This window comes from Lasioglossum baleicum, chromosome 7 (genome assembly GCF_051020765.1).
Source record: "Lasioglossum baleicum chromosome 7, iyLasBale1, whole genome shotgun sequence".
NCBI lineage: Eukaryota > Metazoa > Arthropoda > Insecta > Hymenoptera > Halictidae > Lasioglossum > Lasioglossum baleicum.
The window spans coordinates 3,981,814-4,008,339 of NC_134935.1; the positions used below are offsets into that span (position 1 = coordinate 3,981,814).

Sequence of the window (26,526 nt, forward strand, 5' to 3'; positions counted from 1 at the left end):
TTCGCTATTAGATAGTTCCTGGGAAAATGGTAGAAGGAACAATGAGAAGCTTAGAAATAAAAACAAATATTTATTATACGACTATAGTGGCAATAGATATAATAAGTCAGTAACAAATCTGTATATACAATGTTTCGTTGAATTACATATCTACAAGGTGATTTGTTTTGTTTGCTCATTAAAATAGCATACACAGCAATTTGCTTTCCAGGTATGTTGAAATAGGACTCGATTCTAGGATTGCGTATCGTTGCTCGCGATAAAAGCCGGGACTGTACAATTTTTCTTTTCTTTCGGAGTAATCATCGTTTATCAACTGTTAGAGCTCTTTCAGCATTCGTACTGCGTCACTCTGTACGTAAAGTTATTACTTGTTATGATATGAATCCCTGCACCAAAATATGGCATCACATAGTGCGAACCATCTGCAGGTCCTACGATTTGTGTCGCTATAAGTATAACATCGACGAACTGGCCAAGGAAGAGGAATCCCAAAGTACTCAGCTTAAGTAAACCCAGCGCTGGATACCCTAGGTAAAATCTATCTGCTCCAAACATGCCAAGAAATATAGAGAGTAACAACGATGTTGCAAAGGAATATCCATTTCTGTAAAAAGACAACGCTACGTTATATCGTGGTGATTAAACATAAGGAAAGTAACAATGCGATTTAAGAACTTTGATCGCACCCACAGATCGTCAATATTTAATAAAATATCGGTGTAATAGCATGTACTTACGTCCATTTACAGGGAATATCCTTCTTGAACGTGTTATTTTTTGTTTCTGTACAAATGAGGCCATCTGCAGCCAGACACAACACTGATAAAGACAGAAAGAGTATACGAGTTACGTTTTTATGCTTTGCGGTACGAGGTAAATACATTAAAATCTCAATACGAACGCGATAGCGATACTATCGTGAAAGAAAGGAAGAGACAGAGTATAGAAGAGTCGCTGCTTCTATGTAAATACGAATTTCCTAACAATGAATGAGCTGTTATAGGTTATGTCACAGTATTTTTCTAATTTTTAAAGGAACAGTAGATTTGAATAGAAAATTGTTTCACCCTTGGCCTTATTCTCCTTGGTGCAACCTTTCGGTTGTTGTGTCTCCGGGTCTATGAAATCATAATCGGGATGAGGACAGATGTACTGTCCCATTCGTAGGTTACTGCAGTCGATCTCATATGTGTTATCCGCACCATTGCCCAGCGGTACCAAGAGAACAAGCAACAGAAGTCCGCTAAGGAATCGCATCAGATGAAACATGCCGTTTCATTTTATAACAATTATTACTTCGATCACCAGACTATCACTTGATTCAACGTCTCCAGTAGTTCCACGATATCCCGTGCATGTTTGTTGTATTTTGAACGCACACGCACGCACTGCCATTAGAATTGCTATACGCTGGCGCCAACTACTCGAAACTTGAAACACGTATGTACTACGAACTTTGTCTCGTACTTTTATTGTCATCGAAATAAATTTAATTGGGGTACACTTTATCATCGATACGAAATGTAGCTACAGACACTGTATCTCGTCTGCTAAATCTTATGAATTCTCTAATATTTTACCGACGGGTAATTTATTGTTTGACAGAAGAATTTTCCAACGACAGGAGGTCCTGCGGTTATTCGAAGGTTTGGGTTGTGTTTTTAACTGACGAATTGTTGTACAAGTGTACAATTGTGTAAATTGATTTATTATTTATTTTACTGTGGAATAAATGCACATATACTATTGCCACAGCTATCACAGCGTTTCTGTTTCTACCGCGAATTAAAATTTAAACAATAGAAGACGACTACGCTACGATAGTCTAGCACTAGCATTTATTTTGATTAAAATGGCTGCTTCGTCGTTGAAGAGCACTCGAAAAACGTACAGTTTCGAGGAGCGGGAAATATTGATAACGTTGATTAATAAATACGAGGACATTGAGGAGAAAAAATCCGATCCCGTATCAATGTGCAAACGAAAGTCAGCCTGGTCTCAACTTGCCGAAGACTACAACTCGATGGTAGGTCCTCAAGGTGTACGTTCGGCTGTGCAATTAAGACGCTGTTGGGAAAATATGAAAGCTTGCAAACGTAACCGGGAAGAGAAAAAGTTGCGGTAATTATGACTCACTATATAATCATTCTTTACGTAAATTTTCTCGCTAAGCGTTTACGAACATTCAGAAATAAAGAATATGTTTGATGTGACGCAACAAATGTGAATTATTTTTGGTACGACACTCTCAGAAGAGAGAGAGAGAGAGATAAATTATATTTATGTACAAGTTCCTCAAGTCATATTTTCTTTTACTGGAGCCGATTTCTAGAAAAGTGGAGGCGTCGGTCAGTTAAAACATACACTAATTTCTTAATACAATACTTCTTAATACAATAATTTCTAACAATAATAATTTTCAGTAAATTCTGCCAGGAATTAATTGGTTATTATTCATTCCCTGACACATTATATTTACATTTATTGATGAAAAATCAAGAGTATTGGATATTCATTATAGCAGCAAATGATTCGTGCCGCTTTCCCCATAAGACGCAATGCAAATTCCGGCACGAATTATTTGCTCTTGCTAAACGTCCGTACAGCGCCATTTCATGCAGCGGCAAAACGCTCAAAGTGTTAGCCAAATGTTACCGACAGAGTACAAGTCGGTAACAGCGCCATCTAGCGGTAGATTCGGAACTAAATTTGGCTAGCAGTTTGAGCGTTTTGCCGCTGCATGAGATGGTGCTGTACGGATGTTTTAATTCGTACCGGAATTAACATTGCGTCTTATGGGGAAAGCGGCACGAATCATTTGCTGCTGTAATGAATACCCAATATTTTTCATTTTGAAGGAATAAGTGATCTTTATTGTACAATACAGACACAGAGGATTCTCCAGTATACACCCACCAATTGTTTTAGCCCTTGAATAACAATTTCATTGAATATTTAACCATCCACGGTCACCTGTCAATAACGCGTGCAACTGACGGAGCACCCTCGTCTCTCTCGCCGAGCTCGGGCTGGCTCGGGCAGCATATGCGCAGCGATAGCGATGCGCGGCGCTCTCCACTTTCCACCTGTTTCCACCCCATCGAATATCTATCGATGTCGATCGCCGCCACAGTGGGGTATTTGGCCAGTTTACCGTGCCAAAACTATTGCGACGTTATTAATAGTGTGAAGGTCATAATATTATATATCGTTGAATTCGTCTTAACACCAGCTACAACACTATCAAATCAAAAATACAACTTAATGTTTAAAAAATCGAAGCGATCTTGTTTTTTTCTTTTGAACAAAATTTTTTCGAAGTTTTATATATTAAGGTTTATACCTATGTTAATACTGTTAAACTTTTATTTCAAACATTTTTTCGTCAGATTAACAGAAATTACTATTGCAAACAAATTTTACGCGTTGCTGTGATAAAGATTTGATATGTATAGAGTGATATGTATCGCACAAAAAGCTAAATATCTTTTGTGTTTGCACTTGTTTGCAACTAAACTTTTATGGATTATATAAAGCAATGTCTACTGATTAACCTCGCAAAAAATTAAAGAGGAGTTATTCGGAGAACAAAAGTTATTACATGATATATATTAATTTTCGGAAAAAAATACACCACTTTCGATTGTTTATTCTATCAAAACCACCGAAGAGAATAAAAAAAAGTCACGAAATTAATCTATACACCTTCCTTTATATCCTAGATTTGGTCCTATCTCGATTTTATACACTAAACTTGTGAAACAAATCATTTCTTTAACACAAGTTTTTCGACACTTTTCTTAATCACGAGAAATGTTACTTTCAAGTATCTGAATGTTACTAAATAGTACTCTCTATGGAAAAATATTATTGTAAATTACTCGCGTATACATATAGATTCAGGTTCATGAGAAAAAAGGTTTAGTCATTTTGAACAAACTAAAAATATTGACTTTTGGCGCGCTAAACTGGCCAAATACCCCACTGTGCGCCGCGGCAACAATTATTGATAAATTTATTATTTCTAGCTGGTTAATGTTTATGCCAATTTTACAGCGATGTCGACAAGCACTCCCTTGGCTATCTGGCCACCTAATTTTATGGTAAAACTGGCTAATAGTATTCGAGATCGAGATACGGAATAACGTTTAAACCATGAACATTCGCACGCATTAATTTATTCGATACAATTCACAGATAAAATTATTTCTGTCTATTTAATGCTTATAACAATTTCTTTTGCGAATGGTTTTGCTTTATGTTTTGTAAGAAGCTGGTCTGATTGAAATAACGACATTCTCTTCCTTTGCAATGACAAATCCGAAAATCGTTTGAATGCTATTGAATTTCTGCGAATGAAAGTAAATAGAGAAGTGCCTGTACACGTTCCGAATCTTTCCAGAAACATTTCGAAAAGTTTCTGCCATCTGTCTAAGGACCATTCATGCTCTAAATTCTGGGAGAGTAGGACTCCTTTGTCGGAGCTTCCAATACCAACCGGAACTGTAGGATTGCCCCCAAACGTTGTATTCGAGCCAAAAGAATCGGAACCGTTCACTTTGCAAAGTGTTTGTACTTTGAAGCCTCCGAAACAAACCTCGAGAGATGAAAATAAAGATTCAGGTAATTTCAGGTTTCTCGAATTTTCGACGTTTGGCGAATGCACTGTATTTAAATATCGATCGTTCTCAGATTGTTTGGAAAAGTCGACGAAAGGATCGTATTCCCCAATCGCCAACAGGTTGGATGAAGAGAACACGCCGGAGAGAAGTCGTTTGATTTTCAAGTCGAACGGGACTCAAACGGTGATGTCCCCGCCGTTCTCTGCTAACGATCAACCCCGTAAAGTGAAACGATCGCTTCATAGAGAGGAAGAGCTGCATGTGTTGGCTCTTTCGGAAGCGCAAATGAAGGTAGACATCGCTGCCATGTTGAAAGAGGAGGCTAGAATTAAACTGGAGGAGGCTCATTATCGCAAAGAGGAGGCTAGGCTAAGGATGCTTCTTTTTACGTACAAGCTTGATCGAATGAAAGAAGATTAATTGTAATAAACAGTTGTTTCCTCGAAACAGATAAAGTCTCGAACTAGAAATAAAATAAAAATTCTGTCCCTTCTGTTGTATGTATCTATGTATATTTTCTCTAGCTACAATTGAAACGTAATACATATGTAATCTTAATAAATACAAGTTCGTAACATTAACTACTTGATGATTTTCGTATAATATGTATATAAGGATAAAGAGAGAATTTCTTAAACCAGTTTTGATTGAGAAGAATGTATGTACCATGTATGCAGTATAGTCCAGTCAATGAATGCTCATAAGGGGGGTGTAGAGGGAAATGGAAGGAACACAATTTTTAACTTTGGGACTTTGTTTGGGCTAGTTAGGAGGTAAACATACTAAAAGTCCCTACTCCTAGGAAGTGAGCGCCTAGTCCCCTTTTTCGGTTTTCCGCTTATATCTCGGAAACTATGCATCCCAGCGATAAGACCATTCTATACAAAATTAAAGCTGACAATATGTGCCATAAGATTGACTCCATTCAGTTTTTCGCTATCTCGCATAGTTTCCGAGATATCTGCGCTCAAACTTCACTAATTGCGAAAAAGAAGTTTTTGCCTTATTTGACTAGCTAACTCTTCAGCACAATTAGTGAACTTTGAGCGCAGATATCTCGGAAAGTATGCGAGATAGCGAAAAACTGAATAGAAACAATCTTATGTCACATATTGTCAGCTTTAATTTTGCATAGAATAGTCTTATCGCTTGGACGCATAGTTTCCGAGATATACGCGGAAAACTGAAAAAGGGGACCTTCTATGTGCTCCCTGCACTCCACTCACCTCCTAGGAGTAGGGACTTTTAGTATGTTTACCTCCTCACTAGTCCAAACAAAGACCCAAAGTTAAAAATTGTGTTCCTTCCATTTCCCTCTACAACTTTTCGTTGACTGGACTAGTAGCATATGGAAGAGTTTTCGTAGGTAGCAACGAATGCTTTGTTCTAAACAATGATTGCGTTGTTTTAGAGTAGATTGACGAATAGATGATCATAGTGCCTGTGCATGTATACTGTATACGAATGTTACATTATGTATGTATGACAACGATCGATGAGTAGCGGTTATATTTTCGTAGGATTATGTATTGCGATTTCAATGCATCGTGTCGATATGTTAGTAGTAAAAAAGAATTGTCAATTTATTGACATGGCAGTCGTAGCTGATAGCGGTCATTGAATTTGACTAGCACTGTAAATCGTCATCTTTCGAGAGGGGAAAATAGAGAGGCAGAATAAAACGTAATGAGTTATTTAAAAATGCAATTGATGAAGCTTATCGATTACGTCAAGACCAAGTTGACATCTCGAACGTGTTAACGCAGATGCGATTACAAAAATTAAGTAGTGTCTGTCGTTGAGATATCAAACCACGCACACCAAAGACGTACAATTAATACTTTTATCGTTCGAATTTGAAGCTTGTAAAAATAATTTTTCGTTTCGATAGAATTGCAACGGTGGAGTACCGCATTTGATTACTTTCGAAAGTATTGATCGTTTCTCGAGTGTCTCTACATCAAATGGAAGTTGTCGTTGAGTGCAGGCTTTGGGGATGAGCAACGAGCAACCTCGAACAACGATGGATCGGTATAAATCGGTTCGCTGGGATCGAAGCCGGTTCTTCTGTTCGATGACAATCCGACAGCACCTTCCAAACCCGTGGATGATCTGCTCGCAACTCGTTGGCCGATCACATTGCTCATCGACCTGGAGATCGACCTACGCGTGGGCATATTTTTCTTGCTTCATCTGTTGTGTAACAACACGCGGATGTTTCTAAATTGCTCCAGAAAATACGTACGTCGACTGAAACGGTTTCTGAAGTCCACTGCGCAAGAAAGAGAAATTATTCGCCCGACTGCTGTAGGCGTCATCCGAATGACTGCTGCGGTTGCATGCTTTATCGACTCTGCGGTTCTTCGTAATCACTGCATAAGCGTATTTTCTAAAACGGTTCATGTCGGTCGGTTTAGTTTTCTTAGTTTTGTCAACGCAGGCGAATCTGCAACCTTACCAGGGAGACATACCTGTAAATCAGCATAGATAAGCATACGACCGAAGCTAGAAGCACTACCAGCACAGCCACCGCTGTCACTAGTCCGTAATACTCGTTCGGAGTTATGCAAACGTTCTCCATGACCGTGGTCTGCCTTTCCACCATTGTCTCCTCGTCTATATCCATTCTCGAATCGAGCACCTGCGTCAGAAGTGAATTAATACGTGCTTCTTCAGGTAGGAAGTACATAAATCGGTGACAACCGAAGCGCGCACGAACATTTGGATTTAATGAACGCTAAACCTACCAAACGCTAAAGGCTATTCAAATGTTTTAGCTCAGAATTTAGAAGCTTAGGAAAATGACGAGGCTCTATTTATTTATACATACGCTCATTCTCAGTAAAATAAGTCTCCGTACACCCTTTAAAACAGAATAACTTTTTTCTAATTATATACCAAATGACCTGATGTTTTGTAAGCGATTAGAAGCACATTGGTTAAATATAAAAATATTTTCTAACAATTACAATTTACAAGGTTGCACACAAAAATAAAAAAGGCACTTTTTAAAACTTTTTTATTTGGCCCCTCAATGAAAATTTAAAATACACTCCTCAAAAGAATTAAGAGATCACTTGCGCGAACCCGAAAAATTGCTCCCACTTTACGTGATCATAACTCCGTCAAAAATTGCCGTATCGATATCGATAAACAATGGTTTGAAAGCCTGAAACCTCTAGTTTCAGATGCTCTGTTTCAAATGGTTGCTATGTTGGTTTTTCACAAAGTTATAGCGAGATGAAGACAACATTCACGGTTAACAAAAATTTTGTGCAACTTTGGAACATCACACGGGGAGTAACAAATATTTTCGATAAATCGAGTTAATATCATTTGGAAGGGCTATCTTTCCTGTGTAAATTGTGTGGTTGTTGAATATTGTGCGATTTTTTCTATTCGAGTTATTCAACATTGAAGTAAATATGGGTTTTTTAACTTTAACTGGCTCCAGAAAGCGAAAAAATCGATTTCTTGCAAAATCCTGAGGTCGTAGACAAATTTTGAGACCAGATTTGAAATCTTCGTGAAAAAATCTACGGGGAATGATATATAGCATGTTAAAAGAAAACTTTTTCCACGCGTGATACTGGAGAAACCACATTTTCTTGAAATTCTACATGTTTAACGAATTTTCTCAACGTTAAAAAACGTTCGTACCATAATCTCCATATTTTTCCCATATTTTGCCAAGTTTCACCTTTAATTTAAAAAAAATTTCATCGCCCTACCTCATTTCTATCGAAAGTTCTTTGATTTTGAATCGCGTTTGGTCCTTTTCCACTGTGGGATCAGTTGTCAGGCAGCCGCTGTACGTGGCGCGCTCATTTCTACGAAGCACTAACTTTGAACACAGCTGCCATAGGTAAAAAATTGTACTCAATCGAATCAGCAGAATCTCTGCTTCAATCTGACGTTCGGATCATTGTATTACGATCATTTCTCGCCGAGATATAGCGAGTTAAAGGAAAAATGGAAATTGTGCATTTTTTAAGCATATTTTCAGCAACACCTGGTATATCGAAATGTTAATGAAATTGAAAAAACAAAAGGAGTGCCTTGAAGAGAAAGAAACGCTCTTTCTATTGCTTTTTTGCACAAGATTCTACGATAATTTTTTCGCTTTCTGGAGCCAGTTAAAATTAAAAAGCCCATATTTACTTCAATGTTGAATAACTCGAACAAAAGAAAACGCACAATATTCAACAACCACACAATTTATACAGGAAAGATAGCCCTTCCAAATGATATTAACGCGATTTATCAAAAAAATTTGTTTCTCCCGTGTGATGTTCCAAAGTTGCACAAAATTTTTGTTAACCGTCAATGTTGTCTTCATCTCGCTATAACTTTGTGAAAAACCAACATAGCTACAATTTGAAACAGAACATCTGAAACTAGAGGTTTCAGGCTTTCAAACCATTGTTTATCGATATCGATACGGCAATTTTTTACGGAGTTATGTTCACGTAAAGTGGGACCAATTTTTAGGGTTCGCACAAGTGATCCCTTAATTCTTTTGAGGAGTGTATATGTTTTGTGGATCTATGTTAGTTATACACATGCTGCATGCTACACATGAAATTTTCAGCAGGTGTTTACTAACTGCTGTATGTAGATACACATAACATATATTTTCAATTTTTATTTCTCCATGCAACCTTGTAAATTGTAATTTTTAGAAGATATTTTTTGCATATCACTCGGTAAACTAATGCTTCTGATTGCGTACAAAACGTCAGGTCATTTGGTGTACGGAGACTTATCTTACCGACAATGAGTGTATAAGCAATTTGATATCGTTTCAATAATTGTAAGATGGAATATAGAAAACCGGTCGATTTGACCGGCAGTGGTTGGTTTAGCGTTAGCGATAATACGAATTACGGAATCACCTCGATCATTTCTCTGACGTGTTCCTCCTCCTCTTCCTCTTCCTCCTTGCCAGCGTCACTGTCGTCGGCATCGGTGGAATTCGAAGCGGAGGACGTGTCATTTACAGTGTTCTCGATTATCGTGCTTATTTCGTTTTCTTCGGCTATTGTGTCGTTCAGCGACACGTCCCTTCTCCTCCTACCGAAGGATGGCTCGCTTCTCCCGGTACCGCCTGAGCAGTAGGCAGGCTGGCAACCGTCTCGACAGGTCCTCACGTTCGCCTCGAACACCAAGAAATTCGATTCGGGGATCTTGAACGCGTTGAAACGTGCCTCGAGGCTGTCCCCTTCGCGCAAACGGTCTAATCCGGGGAACACGTAATTATCCACTGGACAGCTGTACAACAAATTCACAGCGAGTGTTAGTAAAGTTGCTAAAAGGAGAATTACATTTTTATACAGTCTGTGTTACAGTTACAGTTCAGTTGGAAATGTTTATCTTCCATAAAAAAAAACCTCAGTCTAGTGATCGATAGACTCTCTATGATAGATCTCGAGAATGGATTGTAGATCGTCACATGCGAGCTAAGAACGAAAATGTGTGTCCTTTCAAGGAACTCTGTTCTGAGTTTTCGCGAAGAGTTTGGCCTACTCCCTCGATCAACGTTTATTCGAGCTACACCCTGCAGCGCGTATCACGAAACTCCATTATCCCCTAGTTGTTAGTAGATCGATCTACATTCGTTTTCGTTTCGAACGATCGAAGACAGAAGAGTCGGTATTACGCGAAGGTATTACATTCATGTAATTCTGTAGTTTTTTCAAAGTATTTTATCATACATATCTTGTTACGTGTCTTTACGGAAAAAACATCTGTGTCGGAGAATATTTACCCATATCTGTCGATCAATTGAACGCTTCTGCCCGAATAAGGATCTCTGGCGATCACGTTGGTGGCGAAGATGTCGGTGACGTAATTGTATCTGCAAGAAATATGAATAACAGTTGACTAGGCAGTGTCGAGTAAATCTTCGAATTCTGAAGAATTTATAAAAGCAAGATATTGTGTACCCGTCTTGAGCTTCGAGTCTAAAGGTGAGCGGGTCGCCAACGGCAATGGTGGTCGTAGGCCTGCCTTGGTAAAGGATCATCAGCCTCACTCGGGAACTCAGGGTATTTTCTGCTGGAAGATACTCGATGGGAATCGGGGACCCTGCTCTAAACGATACAAATTGAACGACTATTAGCGAAACTGAGATCGATCGCTGTTTCCCCCGCAAATCTCGTTGGTCCATTAACAGTTCTCGATTTAATAAATGGGTTATTCCATGCCAAATCGATCACTTTTTTCAGGCACCGTCGTCGATTTTGTTCTAAATGAAATATGTTATAGTCTATGTGAAATTAGGGGGGGTTTAAGTCATCATTCTGCCGGGTTTGAATTTTTTTAGAAATGGCAGGCTTCAAAGTTTTCAATTTTTGCCCATTTTGGCGAAAACAGGCCTCACTTACGAATTTTTATCTCAGCAACTGTTTGTCTGATTGAGCTACATTTTTTTTGTTTTATTCGGAAAGGATTGGGCTATTACAAAATAATTTTTTCAACCTCGAAAATCAACTTTATCATGTCGAAAAATTTAAACAAATTCTTTCTTTACGTTTTTTTCGATGAGGGGCCAGATTGATTTAAATTTTGAAAAAAATATGGTTATATTCCTTGAAGTTTCCCCTTTAAAATGAGCCCTTGAAAAAGATGGAGCCACAAAAATTAGTGTCACAATGAGCTGGTAAAGGACACCGTGTACACCTGTTGCAGGTCGAGACGAGTCGAGCGCACAGCTATTATGGTCTGTTGTGTAAATTTTGCGACATTATAAAGTTGATTTTCGTGGTTGAAAAAATTATGTTGTAATAGCCCAATCCTTTCCGAATAAAACAAAAAAAATGTAGCTCAATCGGAGAAACAGTTCCTGAGATAAAAATTCGTAAGTGAGGCCTGTTTTCGCCAAAATGGGCAAAAATTGAAAACTTTGAATCCTGCCATTTCTAAAAAAATTCAAACCCGGCAAAATGATGACTTAAACCCCCCTAATTTCACATGGACTACAACATATTTCATTTAGAACGAAATCGACGATGGTGCCTGCAAAAAGTGATCGATTTGGCATGGAATGACCCAAATAGCGAAGTGTAATTGTAAATTTGAGGTATGCGTTTTCCAGGTAAAAGAGTGCTTTTCATTAACATACAAAATTGTAAAAAGAAATTAGTAATTTTTTCGAATTTTGCTCTAACTATTATATTTTCGGCATTGGAACTGCTAGACCTGGCCCTGACCCGGATCCGGTCCCGGACCTCAGAGTTGGGTACAAATTTAATCAACGATTGACGACTAAATTTCTACTTCAATCATAATCACAATTAACAATTAATCTCCTCGTTTAGCCGTTAATTGTGGTTAACGATTAAATACTTATTAATTGTTAAAATTGTGGTTAACGATTAAATACTTATTAATCGTTAATTGCAATTAACGATTAAATTTCTACTTTCATCGTTAATCGGATAATTGATTAATGATTAACTGCTGAGATTTCAAAATGAAATACGTAATCAGAACTGTATGAATACTGAGAAAAATGTAAACTGAGTTTAGGTGTATTATCATTTCTATAATACAAACTCTGTTTACGTGCTTTTATGTTTGAAGTTATTATTCCTGGAAAGCTACGACCATGTTTTTGTTGAAATATATTATTAGTTCTGTCAATCCTCCATCCGCTCTCTGCTCCCTCTCTGTCTCTCTCTCCCTCCTTATTACAATTTATGGATAGACCGTGAGGCGATTAACTTCAACAATTGATTAAATCATCCGATTTTTCGATGATTCCTTTCTTTAATCAACGACTGACAATTAAATCAATCGATCGAATCAATCGTCGATTTTTCGAAGATTTCTTCATTTAATCAACAATTGACGATTAACTCCATCAATCGATTGAATCAATCGCCGATTTTTCGACGATTTCTTCATTTAATCAACAATTGACGATTAACTTCATCAATCGATTGAATCAATCGCCGATTTTTCGACGATTTCTTCATTTAATCAACAATTGACGATTAACTTCATCAATCGATTGAATCAATCGCCGATTTTTCGACGATTTCTTCATTTAATCAACGATTGACGATTAACTCCATCAATCGATTGAATCAATCGTCCATTTTTCGGCGATTTCTTTTTTTAATCGTACACATTAATCAATCAATCATGATTAAAATTTTAAAAACGATTAATGCCCAACTCTGCCGGACCTGGACCCGGGCCACAACGCACTGCGCACCGTGCGCTGGCTCGATTTCGACAAACGCATAGACATAGACGATGTTAAAACAATCGAGTGGGTTTGCACCGGGGTCGTAAGCAAACGAATGCAACATGGGCTGCATTCCGTGGTTAATTGCATACACGGCGAGTGCACCAGGTGCAAGGCACGGTTTCTCAATCGATATGACCTGGCATACCCGGCGCCGATGTAGCCGGACGTGACGACAGCTTCGCCAGGGCCTCGAAACAGGCAGGTGAGGTTGAACCGTTTGTCTCTTCCGGTCTGCACGTAGTCGGAAAATTGTACCACCACAATGTTGGTCATTGTGTCCCCGTACTGTAACAATTCGGTCAGCATAACTCCAATTTTCAGGGATTTTTCGCAAAAATTTCACGCGTCCGGTTGTTTCGCGATTTTTTTCACGTTTCCTCGGCAAATTGCCGTCCATTCAATCTAGATTGCCGCATGCGAAACTTTCTCGGTTCTTCGCCGACAAAAAGGGCCGAGCTAACAATGGCTGACGCTAGTTTGTTCGAACGACACCGTTCCGCTCGACTGCGGACAATCCGCGAGAAGTTAGAGAAATCGTATCTGGCGTTTTAACTGTTTTAGTCTGTGATGTTACGAGCAAATTTTCTGCTTGACGGCCACCAACGTAATACATGTCGGAGTATATTAAGGTAATTAGATTCCTTACTCTTTGAGTGCCGCATTCAGGATAACCCTGAGGACCGCTGATTCGTAACACGTTCACGGTGCCGCCGTTCCCACGGAAGAAGCACCGGTCATAATATCCGTAAGTGTAAATCCGACCGATGAATCCTTCCGGTGTCCTTAAAGTAAATTCCATCCCGTCTTCGCTACAGACTTGACTCACTAGAACGATCAGATATATAGAATTTACTATCATAATTTGGCCTGCCAATTATAACTTTGAATAAAATCCCCGTTAAACTTCGCTCCGACAATTCGAACTTCCGGTACAGGGTTCGTATACCGAAGTCTCCGGACTACCGAACACGCAACGGAGCACTTTAGGCCTCAAAATCTCAAGGATATCTTCGAATCTCCAAGCGCATTTTCTCAGCAAATGTTCAGAATCCATAAAGCCATAAACAGTTCGAAAAACTCGTCGATAGACTGCAGATATGTATCTCTTTCTCAGTTCTGAACTGATTAAAATCAAGACCGTTCGAAAGAATTTAGGTTTGTCGATGTACGAGTTTCAAGTTTGTACGAATTTCCGTTGAATTGGAAAAGTTCGGTAAACAGTAGCGGAAGAGCTTTCTCGTAATATCGTAGAATTACTTTCGACGGCTCGGAAAAAAGAAATCGGAGATTTCGCGGTGAAAGGTTCGCCCGAGTAAGCTGAAAATCATCGGATTGTCGGAAAAGTTCGAAACCACAGTTCAAGTTCCGTGCCGAGACCGCGAAGGGGGTTGAAGCGTTCGGACGTGCAACGAGAACCAGTAGGCAAAAAGGAGTGTGCGTGTGTGAAACACGTATGGAAAAACAGACGATTTATTTCTCCAAGCTAGTTCGACAATGTCTGTACAATAATATTGGGGGCTGTATCAAATCATTTCCACGTGTCGAGAATTCCATCGCGGCGCGAACCTCCGCGTAAGACCCACGAGGCTGGCGTCCTAGACCGGTCACGACGCTTACCGTCGAGACACTCCGCGTCGGCGCCCTGTCTGCCGTTGTTCCGCTCGTAGAAATCGTAGTCGGACCCAGTGTCGTAGTAGACCGGATTCCCCATGTCCATGTCCCTGGAGTCCCGGTCGCTCAGCTCGCAGTTGTCCCTTTCGGCGCCGTAGGGAGCCGCGTACGGCCGGTAGTTGAAGGACCTGCACACGAAGTCCCTCGCGTCTGCGCACTCCCTTTCGCACTGGGCCAACGACGAAGCCGTGGTGTACCGTCTGACGAAAGGTTTACGGACCCTGATGTGGGGTCCGACTTGTCTGAAGTTGTCCTGCTCGTCGCACCGAGAAACCAACGGCGGTCGTCCGATGATCGGTCCACCGGTGGTTCCGAACGGTCTGGAGTTGAAAACGCCACCCTCCCCGATGTACCCGCCTCCGATCACGCTACCGTCGTTGCTGTACCCGCCGAAACCGGGCCGAGTCGGTCCTCCCGCACCCCCGTAATGGCTCCGGTCGGGGTGAGGCTGGGGGTACGCGTCGTCGATCGGGTAGCTTCCTGGGTAACCGGATGGATGCGAAGGTTGAGGAAACCTTGCAATAGAAAGATATCGGTGTTGTATTATTACTAGACTGCGGAAGTTTATGCACGATAAATATGCAAAATGCATATGACATTTATGCACGAAAAACATGCAAATATGCACGAAAAATATGCAAATATGCTCGAAGCATATGCAAATTTTTCCGATATTAATTATATATTACATTAAGTGTTAGGTACAATATTGAGTATTAACAGACATTTCACAGTTATACTGGAGTATTTCGATTTATTTTCGGCAATAAATCGTGAAAATCTGCAATTTTTACCATCTTTAAACGTTTGTTGCTCATTGCAACGTCGAGAATTTTGACGAAATTTTCAGAATATATTTAATTGACACAGATCTACAACGTATTTTTTAAATTTTCAATATAGGTCCACATAAGGAAGTTGAAAAATCAACTTTTAGTATTTTTTCAACAATTCCGATCAATTGCAATTTTTGAAAAAATTTCTTTTCACATCCTTTAGTAAACTAATTGCTCTAGCTTCCCAAAACAGTTCAAATCGTATAATACAATATTAAAAAAGTTATCGTCTTCTTTAGAGGGGTCTTAAAAACTTTTGTCCGCTACTGTATATTCTTATTGTTTCATTTAATGATAAACCTATATCGTAATATTTACTTGATCACTATTTTTTCTGTGCATGGAAGTATTAATATGTTGAATTAATTGCGATTTTCTATCGCACTTTACACTTTTATTGCACATTTCACAGTAAATACTACTTTCATTATTTTCGTCAATAATGAAATTGGGATCGTCCTCGCGATTGGGATCGTAATAATTTATTACCGACGCGACGTTGTTTCGGAACAGACAAAAACAGTTGCTTATTGCTTCAACAATTATTCGAAAACTATACCGTTCTGCCCCACTTGATTACAAAAAAATTAGGGCTGTAACTTTTCCGAAGCTTCGTAGTTTCGAAGCTCTTCTTCTTCTCTTCGAAGTCTCCCAACTGCTCGAAATTTCAAAGTCTTCGGAACGTATGAACTTGTAACAAATGACAAATGACCCCATAAATAGCCTCGTTTCCAATGTATTTGGGATAAAGAATAATACATTCAGATAAAAATTCTTTTCAAAAATCTGAAGCTGGGATCTCCGAGACCCCACATTAGCTTGCGAAGGTTAAAATACAGATTTTGGTATAACCGTTATTCTACAGAAACCGAAATAAATGCCGGTATTTTTCAGTTTTTCCCATGCAAAGAATGCCCCATATAAAAAAGAACTGCGTGCCACTTACCCCAGAACCCTCAAGAAGCACAGTCTCCTAAATTAGTTTAGTGTACACAATATAAATACGTTCCGCCGTGTCGTAAAACCTGTAAAACCCTCCGTGCGGAGGAACTAGCGCGAATCCTTCGAAATCTTCGACCTTCGAAGGAAAGTTACAGCCCTAAAAAAATTAGTCGAAACGAGATTGTTTTATACTTCCTAACCCTTCTTCGAGGCTGAACGGTAAGCTCGGCGTAAACTGTTGACAATGGGGGGGGACAAAGCGAAGCCTTCCCCGCTCTTAGCTTACCGACTCGGATAAATATCCTTATCCGGATATCTCTCGCTAATGGGATATCGATCAACGTGAGGCCTGGCGCCGCCTAAAGCCGTAGGGTATCGATCCAAAGGATCCTCCGGAACTGGATACCGATCGATTGTATTGGGATAGCGGTCTGTGTCACTGGGATAACGACCAGGAGATATCGGGAATCGGTTCGCGACACCGGTCGGATACCGATTACTCGTGGGATATCTGTCTATCGTTGGATCAGGGATAGGGTATCGATCGATGGACACAGGACGACGATCGCCGCCTCTGACTGGGAATCGATCGGTAATCGGGTACCTGTCCGAGGACGGATATCGATCGCTGATAGGATTAATTGGATAACGATCGTTAACGGGATAGCGATCGGTATGATAACGATCTCCTCCGGGATAACGATCGTTGACGGGGTACCGGTCTACAGGCTCGGGGTACGGATCTGTCGGAGTCATTGGGTATTGACCGCTCATAGGGTATCGCTCCGGATATCTGTCACTTGGATAACGATCCGGGTACTTGTCAGGATATCTGTCTGGATATTTGTCGGGATAACGATCGGGATACTTGTCTGGGTACCGATCTGGATATCTGTCGGGGTAACGATCGGGGTAGCGGTCTGGATATCGATCGGGATAACGATCAGGGTAACGATCCGGATGACGGTCTGGATAGCGGTCCGGCTTCACGCTGCTGCTGTACCCTTTGTCGTAGTCGTCTGGATACCCTAAACCAAGAAAATGTTTTTCTTAATATCCTCTTCTTTCCTCCTCTTTCATCATTTCAGAATCGATTTGAAATTTTCTTAGTGTACTGCAGGGAAAAATAGAATCGGTATCGAAATCAGTCTAACCAGGTCTTCCTAGAGATGGCCGGCCAAAGTTTGTATCCTGGCCCAAGGGATCCGGCCTGTAGGCAGGACTGTCTCGATCCCCATCCAGGTATTGATCTATCCAGAGAATACGAATTCAAGTTTGTCAGAATTTCTCCCGATTTTTCGGCGTAAAAACAGAATTGAATACACCGTTTTTCAAGACTTGAAACTCACGCATAAGGTTTTCATAGTAATCGTAATCAGCGTCGTAGATGATCCGGTGGCCATCGCGTTGATTGAATCGACTCAGACGACAGGTGTGGTAGTGCTCCGAGTAGACCGCGCTCCGACATTGAAAGCTGGTCTGTCGAAGACACTCGTCCAGACATTCGCTCAAGCTGCGACCGGTTATTTCCGAGTGAAACTCCCCGCTTAGACGAGAATTTCGGTATCTTTGGAAGGCAGTGTCGGGACGACGTCCATCGGTGAACAGATGCGACGTCGAGCTGCTGTCTGGATACTCGGAGCCACGTGCTATGGATGGATCTACGCTTCGTAAGTGGGTACCGATGCAGCCTCGCGAAGTGCGAATTGATCTTTCGTCTCTTCTCGAAGTACTCAAAAATTCTCGTCTCATAATAATTATTATATTGTACATATATAGTTCAGTCAATGAATGCTCATAAGAGGGGCGTACAGGGAAATGGAAGGAACACAATTTTTAACTTTGAGACTTTGTTTGGACTAGTTAGGGGTAAACATCCTAAAAGTCCCTACTCCTAGGAGGTGAGCGGGCTACAGGGGGGCACGTAGAAGTCACCTTTTTCGGTTTTCCCGAAAATTAATGCAAATTAATTAAAATTAATACAAAAAAGCTGACAAAATGTGCTATAAGATTGATTCCATTCAGTTTTTCGCTATCTCGCATAGTTTCCGAGATATCCGCGCTCAAAGTTCACTAATTGTGCTGAAGCTAGTCAAGTAAGGCAAAAATTTCTTTTTCACAATTAGTCAACTTTGATCGCGGATATCTCGGAAACTATGCGTCTTAGCGATAAGACCATTCCATACAAAATTAAAGCTGACAAAATGTGCTATAAGATTGATTCCATTCAGTTTTTCGCTATCTCGCATAGTTTCCGAGATATCCGAGCTCGAAGTTCACTAATTGTGAAAAAGAAATTTTTGCCTCACGTTTTTTGCCTTACTTGACTATAGCTAACTTTTCAGCACAATTAGTGAACTTTGAACGCGGATATCTCGGTAACTATGCGAGATAGCGAAAAACTGAATTCAATCAATCTTGTGGCACATTTTGTCAGCTTTAATTTTGTATGGAATGGTCTTATCGCTAAGAAGCATAGTTTCCGAGATATCCGCGCTCAAAGTTGACTAATTGTGAAAAAGAAATTTTTGCCTTACTTGACTAGCTTCAGCACAATTAGTGAACTTTGAGCGCGGATATCTCGGAAACTATGCGAGATAGCGAAAAACTGAATCGAATCAATCCTGTGGCACATTTTGTCAGCTTTAATTTTGTATGGAATGGTCTTATCGCTAGGACGCATAGTTTCCGAGATAAACGCGGAAAACCGAAAAAGGGGTTTAGTATGTTTACCTCCTCACTAGTCCAAACAAAGACCCAAAGTTAAAAATTGGGTTCCTTCCATTTCCCTCTACAACTTTTCGTTAACTGGACTAATATTTTATTTTCCACTCTGTTCTATCATTTTTTGCCATTTTCCAACCAACTTACCATGTTATCGAATGAACCCTATGGAGCGTTCGTTCCAACCCAATACATATTTCATTTTTACCTATACAATTGTTAACACGCACAGCATTGCACAGTGCTTCACGCCATAGAATAAATAATTATGAAAAATACACTCACGATTGTCCAGACAAACCAAATCGTAGAAATGATGGCTGGGGCTGCTGCTGATCCCGATATCGTCCTTTTGGGAGACGGAATCCTCCTCGGAGATGACGCATTGTCGCGTCTGTTCATCGAATTCGACGCTCCGACAGAAATATTTCTCGGCTCTCAGGCAAAGAGCTTGACACTCATCCAGCGTCAAGTTCGTGTAAATGTCGACTTCGAACGGTCCTCGGAGGCGCTTGTTCTCCTCTTTCACGAAAACTGCTAACCCGTCGCAACGGCGTTCCGCTGGAGGATGAAAGAATCGATAGTATACTCGCTTCTTCGACCACCGCACCGGTCGAATTCGATTAACGGCTGATACAGACTTAAATCATCGGTTTTTTTCACCATTTAAAAGTTCATACATTTATTTCTAGGGATTAATCTCTTGCATATATAATCCCTTTAACGTACCGTTCAGACATGTGTTCTCCAGGTAATCAGAGTTTGGATCGTCTTCTAGCAACTCCGGATGCGTTCTTCTCGTGAAACGACTGATGGCGCAGCTTCTTAAAGCTGTGTCGTACGTTGCGGATCGACAAATGAAACTGAACTCGTTCAGACATCTTGAACAGAAAGAGAAATCGTTCAGAGCTCGTTTGGTATTTATGTAAATGTTGTTAATGTCCCTTGGTTTTTAAGAATGCTCGACAGTCTTACCTGTCTTCGCAGTCGGTTCTATTCGCAGCGCTAACTTCCTTGATGTCTGTCAAGGGAAGCTTCAGTTTCTTCCTCGGGTGTCTTTCGAATACGTACCGCCTGTTGGGACATTCCCTTTCTATCCGGTCAGCTTCAAAGATAGAAAGTATCGTGGCAATTATTACCGATACAATCGTGGACCATCGTTCACGTATGATCAAGCGGGAATAATATTCTATAAAAAATGCTAACAATTCTAAAGAGTATGTAATAGATAATTGGTTAACCGACTAATCTTTAGAGCGTCGCGTTGCGTCAGTGCCATTAAGCAATGGAATCGTGCGATGCCGAGTGTCTAATTTCCACTTGACGAAGGGGCAAGGGACATCTTAAAATCACAAAGGAACTCACAGCCGAGGCAAACTTCCGTGAAATGGACGCTGTTCGGCACCAACATCAAGTTACCAATCCCTTCCGGTTGCGCCTGTTCCCTAGTCAAATAGCAAGTGCTCTCTTCGTACTCGGCAGCGCCGCTGAAAGACGCGATTCTGCTTCCAGGCTGAAAGTCGAAGCTAGTGCAAGCTCGCACTAAGTTGTTCGTCGCTGTTCTATCGCGTAAACAGAGCTCCTGACATTTCTCCAGTACCCGAAACGGCGGGGCAGAGTCTCGCACCTAAGGAAGTCGTCGACGAGAGAATTACCATATCTCGAGAAAACGGCAACGAATTCTCTTCACGACAGTTCGTACCGGAGAAGATCGTTTCCAAGAATGCTTGAACCTTGAAGCAAGCGGAAACGCTTGACTGGCACTCGATAAATGCTTAATTAAGACTACGATCGATTCCCAAGAACAACGAAACTGTTGTAAACGAAACAACTAAAAGATTTACGACTGCAGAGAAATTGCAACGCGATAAGAACCATGAGGTAAAACAGTCGAGGATTTTATTTCTATTCGAAATTCAAACGCGTGGAAGGACGATACGCGATCCTACATGGTTCTCGTAGTGTTGCAATTTTGCGTGTCAGTGCATTTACCACGTCATCGTCAAAGCCCTGAAGTTGCTGGTCCGGAAGCCTCTCGTAAACGACCCGACCTAAACCGGTATTACACGTTGTTTGCCCTGAAAACAGTTCTCTCGTTATCGTGCGCTTCGGAATGCGTTTAATGGACAGTACGCGTGCGTTCTTTTTTTGTTGTTGTTGTTGTTGCTGTTATTTTCTCGCGAATGGATTATTATACTCTCTCCCCCACCCGCCGATTCTCCTCCCTCCCCTCTCCGATTCCCCACTTCTTCGCGGCCAGAGAAAAACCAGGTTATTTCCTTTGGGGACGAGCGTCACACCGCCACGATTTTATCGCCGCGACATTTTCGTGTTACAAGTGGCACGGACAGCTGATACAATGGAATGAAACTGCGTAATTTCGCAAGCACACGAATGACATCACGGGTTTTGTGCGATCCGTCATTAATTAGCCTGCTCGTGGCACGCGTGGACGTAATCATTCGCGGATCCTGGGCGACAAAAAGGATTTTTCAGAGCATGGACCTCCGGTTCGAATTAAAGCCGTGGTCATTTAAGCTAATCTCTCTTCCGAAGGATGCTTGATAACAAAAATTTGTCGTGTAATTTAACAACGTTTGCCGCGCGCCTTTATTCGCATTACCGTTGTTCGTTTTATTAATGCCCGAGGATTAATTTTGTTGAATCGGAAAGAACGAACGCAGCTAGACGCGGAGGTAAATTTTAAGATTTTAAAATAGAATTGATGAAGGTGAAATTTCCATAGAAAAATGAACTTACCGTTTACGGCTACCTTTAGGGTAGCGAGGACAGAGATAGTCTGTAGTATGTCCGATATGTTTCCCAGTTTTTTCATTTTCTTTTAGGTAATTGCACTATTAAGTGGGCATTCCAACCAGGATCCCTGAAATCAAACATGTTGACCGAATTTTATGCGTTTCACACGAGATGCGCCTATTTTATTCGTAGAGGCGACCGTTTATTAATGACAATCACTGTTGACAACGAAATTTTCGCCTTACGCTACATTCTATAGTTAATTTCTAGAACCAAAATCGTGTCTATGCGGATGGTACAAATAGACCAGGGGTGGCCAACCTGTGGCGCATTGGATGATTACAAGTGGCGCATTGGATCCTTGGGCCTATACTTATTCTTTTGAAGTAGGCGCCATAACTGAATCCATCTTCATATTTTCAACACCTGAGAGCTCTCAGTTGAATTTATACAGTCTTCTTACTCATCAATTCGTCGGAATTTTTTGACAGTTTACAATTATAGGATGGGAATTGGAGAGTTCAAGACAGCGATCGCACTCTCGTCCAAAAGATCATTTCTCACTATTCTAGATTGGTGCTCTAACGAACATGTATCTTTTCAACTGGCATAAGTTAATTAATTTAGTTGCGTGATTGAGTTATCCCTTTTCCTTCCCTAACCGAAGCAGATCCTATCTCTATTCCTATTTTCCAACCGTAACAATAAACATAAGAAGGTAGAAAAACTGCTCGAGTTGTATGGCGCATCTGAACTCGTATGTGAAAAACATTTACGCATGGTATGCGGAAGGTTGTCCACCCCTGAAATAGATCTTTACAGATGATGTATTTTGCCCACAGTTTTTTTCTTTTTGAAGGAGCGTCGCTGCGAAAGCGCGGACGGCAATGCGGAGGAATTCGATTAATCCAATCGTAATTGGACCGCTCTACAAGTTGATAATTGACCGTGGCGGCGAGTTGTGGGACCTCATCGTTTCGATAATCGATATTTCATCGGATAATTTTGTTTCAGCGACGACGTGTATGTAATTATCGATGATAACTGCAAAGGTAATGGCCAACTAATAATGTAATGCTCGAAAGTTGGAAACACGGTTCGTTGGGTTTACGGGTGTGTGCTAGTCCTGGTCCATGCGTCGCGTCGGTGTACGTTGTGCACGTGAAACATTCGCGTTAGAGAAAAGGTTGACGGGGCGGGGGTGCGAGCGTGTGGAAGTGTTCAGGGTGAGTGCAGCTCAGGAATTCCATAAAACCTTGCACTGTCTCTGTACTGTTTGAATGCTCCTGATCCCATCTGGACTTCAAAGTTACTTTTTCATAAAGTAGACGCGCGAGACGCTCCGCGTCAACGAAGCTCCGCGGCAAAGAGCATCTTCAATATTGTTTCTGGACCAGCAATATGTACTTAAAAACGAAAAACCACACGAAACCGGGGTCATCCTTTCGGGATAATTAAAAACGAGTATGTACTGCGGAAAAGCATTTTTCAGAGGGAAACCACCAGAAAATGTGGCATGCGATTAGTCCAATCTAATCTAATTAGAGAGAGATTTATAATATTATTTAATGTCGAAATTGAATTGGGTTATTTTCTAATTATGAAAGCATAGAACCAATTAATTATTAACCAGTAAATCCTAATTGTTCGTTACCAATTTGCATATCATACTATGTATATGTTATTCATTAATAGATTAAATATGTATATTTTATAAATTAAGTTAGATATATCTCCTCTAGTTTAAAAAAATAATCGACAACATCAACTTTAAATTTATCGTTGAATAAGTCGTAGAACTCTGCATAGTAATTGGAGCAAATTCTCGATTGTTGCACACGTGGTTTGCCATTAACGGGCATTGAATGTTACATCATATAGAAATGTCGCTTATTAATTACGCTACGGTTTATCGCCTCGGTAATTGCTCTTGTCTGTCCAGAATGAATGCTTATTCAATGATTAATATGTTACGGTCGACGAGTTGAAATTGTAGGTCCTGCGCGTTTATGTACACTTAACATTGTATACATACATACGTATGTATGTATACGTAATATGATATATTACGTTCGAATGATATAATAATTGCGCGTTTGATTTCGCGGTTTCGATTGGAAAATGCATTCGAATATTTCGCTAATCAGTCATTCGATTAAACCAGAGATTCTGCTTTTGCGAAAGTATAACATGTCTTACGATTCTGGTTAATCTATTTGGTCGAATCGAATTGTAAGCAGAAAAAGCTACTTCGTTCGATGATAAAAAAACAGTGTATGCTCATCATTCTTACGTAAGCGTATTCTGGTAACATCGATTTTATACCAAAAGTACAGTTGCGTTATGAAAGTTCAGTTCTTTTTTTTCTAGAGCTCCGCCTCGTTGTGTAGTACAAAACAAAGCCATTATCGTGCTCGGTTTTCATTTGAATTCCAGATGATACATGGATAACATTGTTGCGTGTCTCGAATCGCCTCAGAATTCTTTGATCGTTGCGCGATATTAACGCTAATACAACGCTCCCACGCAATGACAGATTATAATTACTCGCCTAAATGGTTTCTCGCGAGAACGATCCCGAATAAATTCAAAAGTCCGCCGCGCGTGGAACAACTACGTGCAGAAACTTTTCGAGCCGAAGTCATTCCGGAAATCAGACAATTTTATCTTGATTCGCTACGTATTACTTGCAGGAAGCGTTTAATTTGCAAGTGTTCGCGTCGATGTGTATTCTCTAATTGTGCATTGCATGTATATACATATAAGAATATGTTGCTTAACTATGCGCATTTATTAGACGCGTTATGAAAAATCTATTATTGTCTTTACGGTTTTACAGGATACGGATACGATATACTAATTGTGTATTTCTTTCTTTGTCTTTCTTACTGGCCATTATTTTGCTGGGCAAATGGCGGAGAATTCTATGAATGAACGAAAAAAAATTTTGATTCCTCAGAAAATTCAACGCATTTAATAGAACAGTTTTTTTTAATTGAACGTTCTGCATACAAAGAAATTTTAGTAATATGACTGCGTATCTTTTTGGGTATTCTTCGAATAGGTATGATATGTTCCATAATGATGAAATGTGTTATCCAACATAGTAATTGCAGTATGAAGACTCAATAATTTGTTTGAAATGTACGAATGATTATGGAACATGTAATAAACTGTGGATGTTCAGGGTTTCGAGTTATACGTGATTACTAGACTGCCAATTTTCTCAGAAAAATGTGTAGATCAACTCTAAAACGATAAAAAGATATCGAATAAGCGGCAAACTCCTCGGTTGTTCGACGAATAGAATAGAAAAACACGATAGCTGTACTTACGTACGCGTAGGAAGTTTCGGGTCGACTTCCGGATCCGGGGGACCGATCCGGGCGAAGGGATTTCCTCGATCTCTAACCGAAGCAGCCTCTCTGCTCGTGAACTCCGTCGTTCTGTTGGTATCCGAACAGCTGCCGAAAAGTCTGGCCTAACATATATCGAGGGATCGTCCGTCCACCGCGAATGGCACCTGTAATCAAACTGGCGTTCAAAATCGGCGCGAACCGTGGAAATAATGGATAACACCTGAGCCGTGCAGGGAAGGGGACGAGATGGAAGAACCGTTTCGATGAATGATTCGTATAGACAAGCCGTAGGGGGCAGAACACAGTGGAGAAATGTACACAGTGGGATCCCCACGTCCGATTTCTGGCCTTGTGCTCGCCGGAAGTAGCTCCATTGTGTCCGGTTTCCGTGGGGCCATCCGGGAAAACGATCGACGTGCGTGCAAACGCCAGGACCACGGGTTCTCAAGCATCGATGTAACGCGTGCTCTACCATAATCATTCGTTCGCCCGTGCGTTCGTCCCTAAACACGATTCTTTATTGTTTCCCGCTCGAAGTGGTGGACCAAGTCACCGCGCTTCGCTTACAATTTGTTTCGACGATGACCAGCCAGGTTTTTTACAATGCGACACCAGCTGAAAATTATGCGGATGCTGTCGACGACCCCCCAGGGGCTTGCTCGTCCTTCGTCGAGTTCGTTTGAGAGTCGATGCCGCAGACCACCGCCATGTCGGGTTGATTGTGTCGATGGACGATCGCTCGTAGCGGAATCATGGATTAGAGATTCCTACCCGAGGTCAACTAGGATGAACAACGAGCAGGGATAGGTGCTCGCCGACTGATCTGACCACGACCAGAACACTGTTCCCAGCTATTTTTAGCGCGGTTTTTATTTTTATTGAAATTTTTCGAAACCACAAAGGGGACCGGTCGACTCTGCCGACACCATTAGCGATCGAGCGATTGCTGCTTGACCTTGGATTTTTATGATTATTTTGTCTTCTTGGCTGCTGTACCTTGTGTCTTGGCTCCCAGCTGTTTTTTATTCGATCCAGCATTATATTTATAAGCATAAACAATTACTGGAGATCGATGTAACGATTGTGAAATTTGCAACTAAAATTCTATTATTCGCGGGATACGTTAAACATTCTCTTAATGTTATAATGATCATTCTAATATCGAAATAATTTACATAGTCACTTTTACATTTCTGTATTTTTAATTATATTAATATTTTCACATTAAAAGTAGTCTTCCTCGTTATACTTGAATTCACGACAGGACAGGAAATTTTCAGTAAATTGAAGTTTGGAAAATGTACTGTACTTTAAATATATATTCAACGAACATTCTCAACCAGGTACACTTGCGT

At 40.6% G+C, this 26,526-nt stretch overlaps 3 protein-coding genes across 8 annotated transcripts; 1 reads left to right on the forward strand and 2 right to left on the reverse strand.

Annotated features, from left to right (window-relative positions):
• Positions 1-50: 50 nt before the first annotated feature.
• On the reverse strand, positions 51-1,408 carry Bisc (TM2 domain-containing protein 1 biscotti). The gene is made up of 3 exons (XM_076427049.1): positions 1,071-1,408; positions 741-822; positions 51-607 (listed from the first exon to the last, which is right to left on the reverse strand). Exons 1-3 carry the CDS (start codon positions 1,270-1,272, stop codon positions 331-333), a joined length of 561 nt encoding a protein of 186 aa, XP_076283164.1. The 5' UTR covers positions 1,273-1,408; the 3' UTR covers positions 51-330.
• Positions 1,350-5,412, forward strand: LOC143210303 (uncharacterized). 2 transcript variants are annotated; one of them, XM_076427047.1, is made up of 3 exons: positions 1,350-2,124; positions 4,406-4,626; positions 4,696-5,412. In XM_076427047.1, exons 1-3 carry the CDS (start codon positions 1,856-1,858, stop codon positions 5,043-5,045), a joined length of 840 nt encoding a protein of 279 aa, XP_076283162.1. In that variant the 5' UTR covers positions 1,350-1,855; the 3' UTR covers positions 5,046-5,412. The 2 variants fall into 2 exon arrangements, with proteins under 2 accessions (XP_076283162.1, XP_076283161.1); XM_076427046.1 differs by having other exon boundaries at positions 4,406-5,412.
• Positions 5,122-25,537, reverse strand: Nompa (no mechanoreceptor potential A). 5 transcript variants are annotated; one of them, XM_076427038.1, is made up of 20 exons: positions 25,392-25,537; positions 25,152-25,335; positions 21,816-21,939; positions 21,048-21,133; positions 20,421-20,682; positions 20,031-20,160; positions 19,785-19,936; positions 19,341-19,616; positions 17,681-17,992; positions 17,486-17,581; positions 16,618-17,359; positions 14,500-15,068; positions 13,529-13,707; positions 13,019-13,167; positions 10,571-10,717; positions 10,393-10,482; positions 9,521-9,896; positions 7,097-7,266; positions 6,871-7,014; positions 5,122-6,788 (listed from the first exon to the last, which is right to left on the reverse strand). In XM_076427038.1, exons 3-20 carry the CDS (start codon positions 21,889-21,891, stop codon positions 6,581-6,583), a joined length of 4,164 nt encoding a protein of 1,387 aa, XP_076283153.1. In that variant the 5' UTR covers positions 21,892-21,939; positions 25,152-25,335; positions 25,392-25,537; the 3' UTR covers positions 5,122-6,580. The 5 variants fall into 5 exon arrangements, with proteins under 5 accessions (XP_076283153.1, XP_076283152.1, XP_076283156.1 ...); XM_076427037.1 differs by having other exon boundaries at positions 25,148-25,335; XM_076427041.1 differs by having other exon boundaries at positions 17,681-17,980; positions 25,148-25,335; positions 25,392-25,536.
• Between the last annotated feature and the right edge of the window lie 989 nt (positions 25,538-26,526).

What these genes read in the sequence shown, in the direction of transcription:
- Nompa (XM_076427038.1), bottom strand. Translation starts at nt 21,891, where the DNA reads ATGAAAAAACTGGGAAACATATCGGACATACTACAGACTATCTCTGTC. An exon ending in AAGGATATTTATCCGAGTCG is followed by an intron (nt 15,069 to 16,617) that starts GTAAGCTAAGAG and finishes TTCTATTGCAAG; the next exon opens with GTTTCCTCAACCTTCGCATC. An exon ending in CTGAATGCGGCACTCAAAGA is followed by an intron (nt 13,168 to 13,528) that starts GTAAGGAATCTA and finishes GAATTGTTACAG; the next exon opens with TACGGGGACACAATGACCAA.
- Bisc (XM_076427049.1), bottom strand. Translation starts at nt 1,272, where the DNA reads ATGTTTCATCTGATGCGATTCCTTAGCGGACTTCTGTTGCTTGTTCTC. An exon ending in CAAGGAGAATAAGGCCAAGG is followed by an intron (nt 823 to 1,070) that starts GTGAAACAATTT and finishes TGTCTTTATCAG; the next exon opens with TGTTGTGTCTGGCTGCAGAT. An exon ending in GATATTCCCTGTAAATGGAC is followed by an intron (nt 608 to 740) that starts GTAAGTACATGC and finishes GTCTTTTTACAG; the next exon opens with AAATGGATATTCCTTTGCAA.
- LOC143210303 (XM_076427046.1), top strand. Translation starts at nt 1,856, where the DNA reads ATGGCTGCTTCGTCGTTGAAGAGCACTCGAAAAACGTACAGTTTCGAG. An exon ending in CGGGAAGAGAAAAAGTTGCG is followed by an intron (nt 2,125 to 4,405) that starts GTAATTATGACT and finishes GAATCTTTCCAG; the next exon opens with AAACATTTCGAAAAGTTTCT.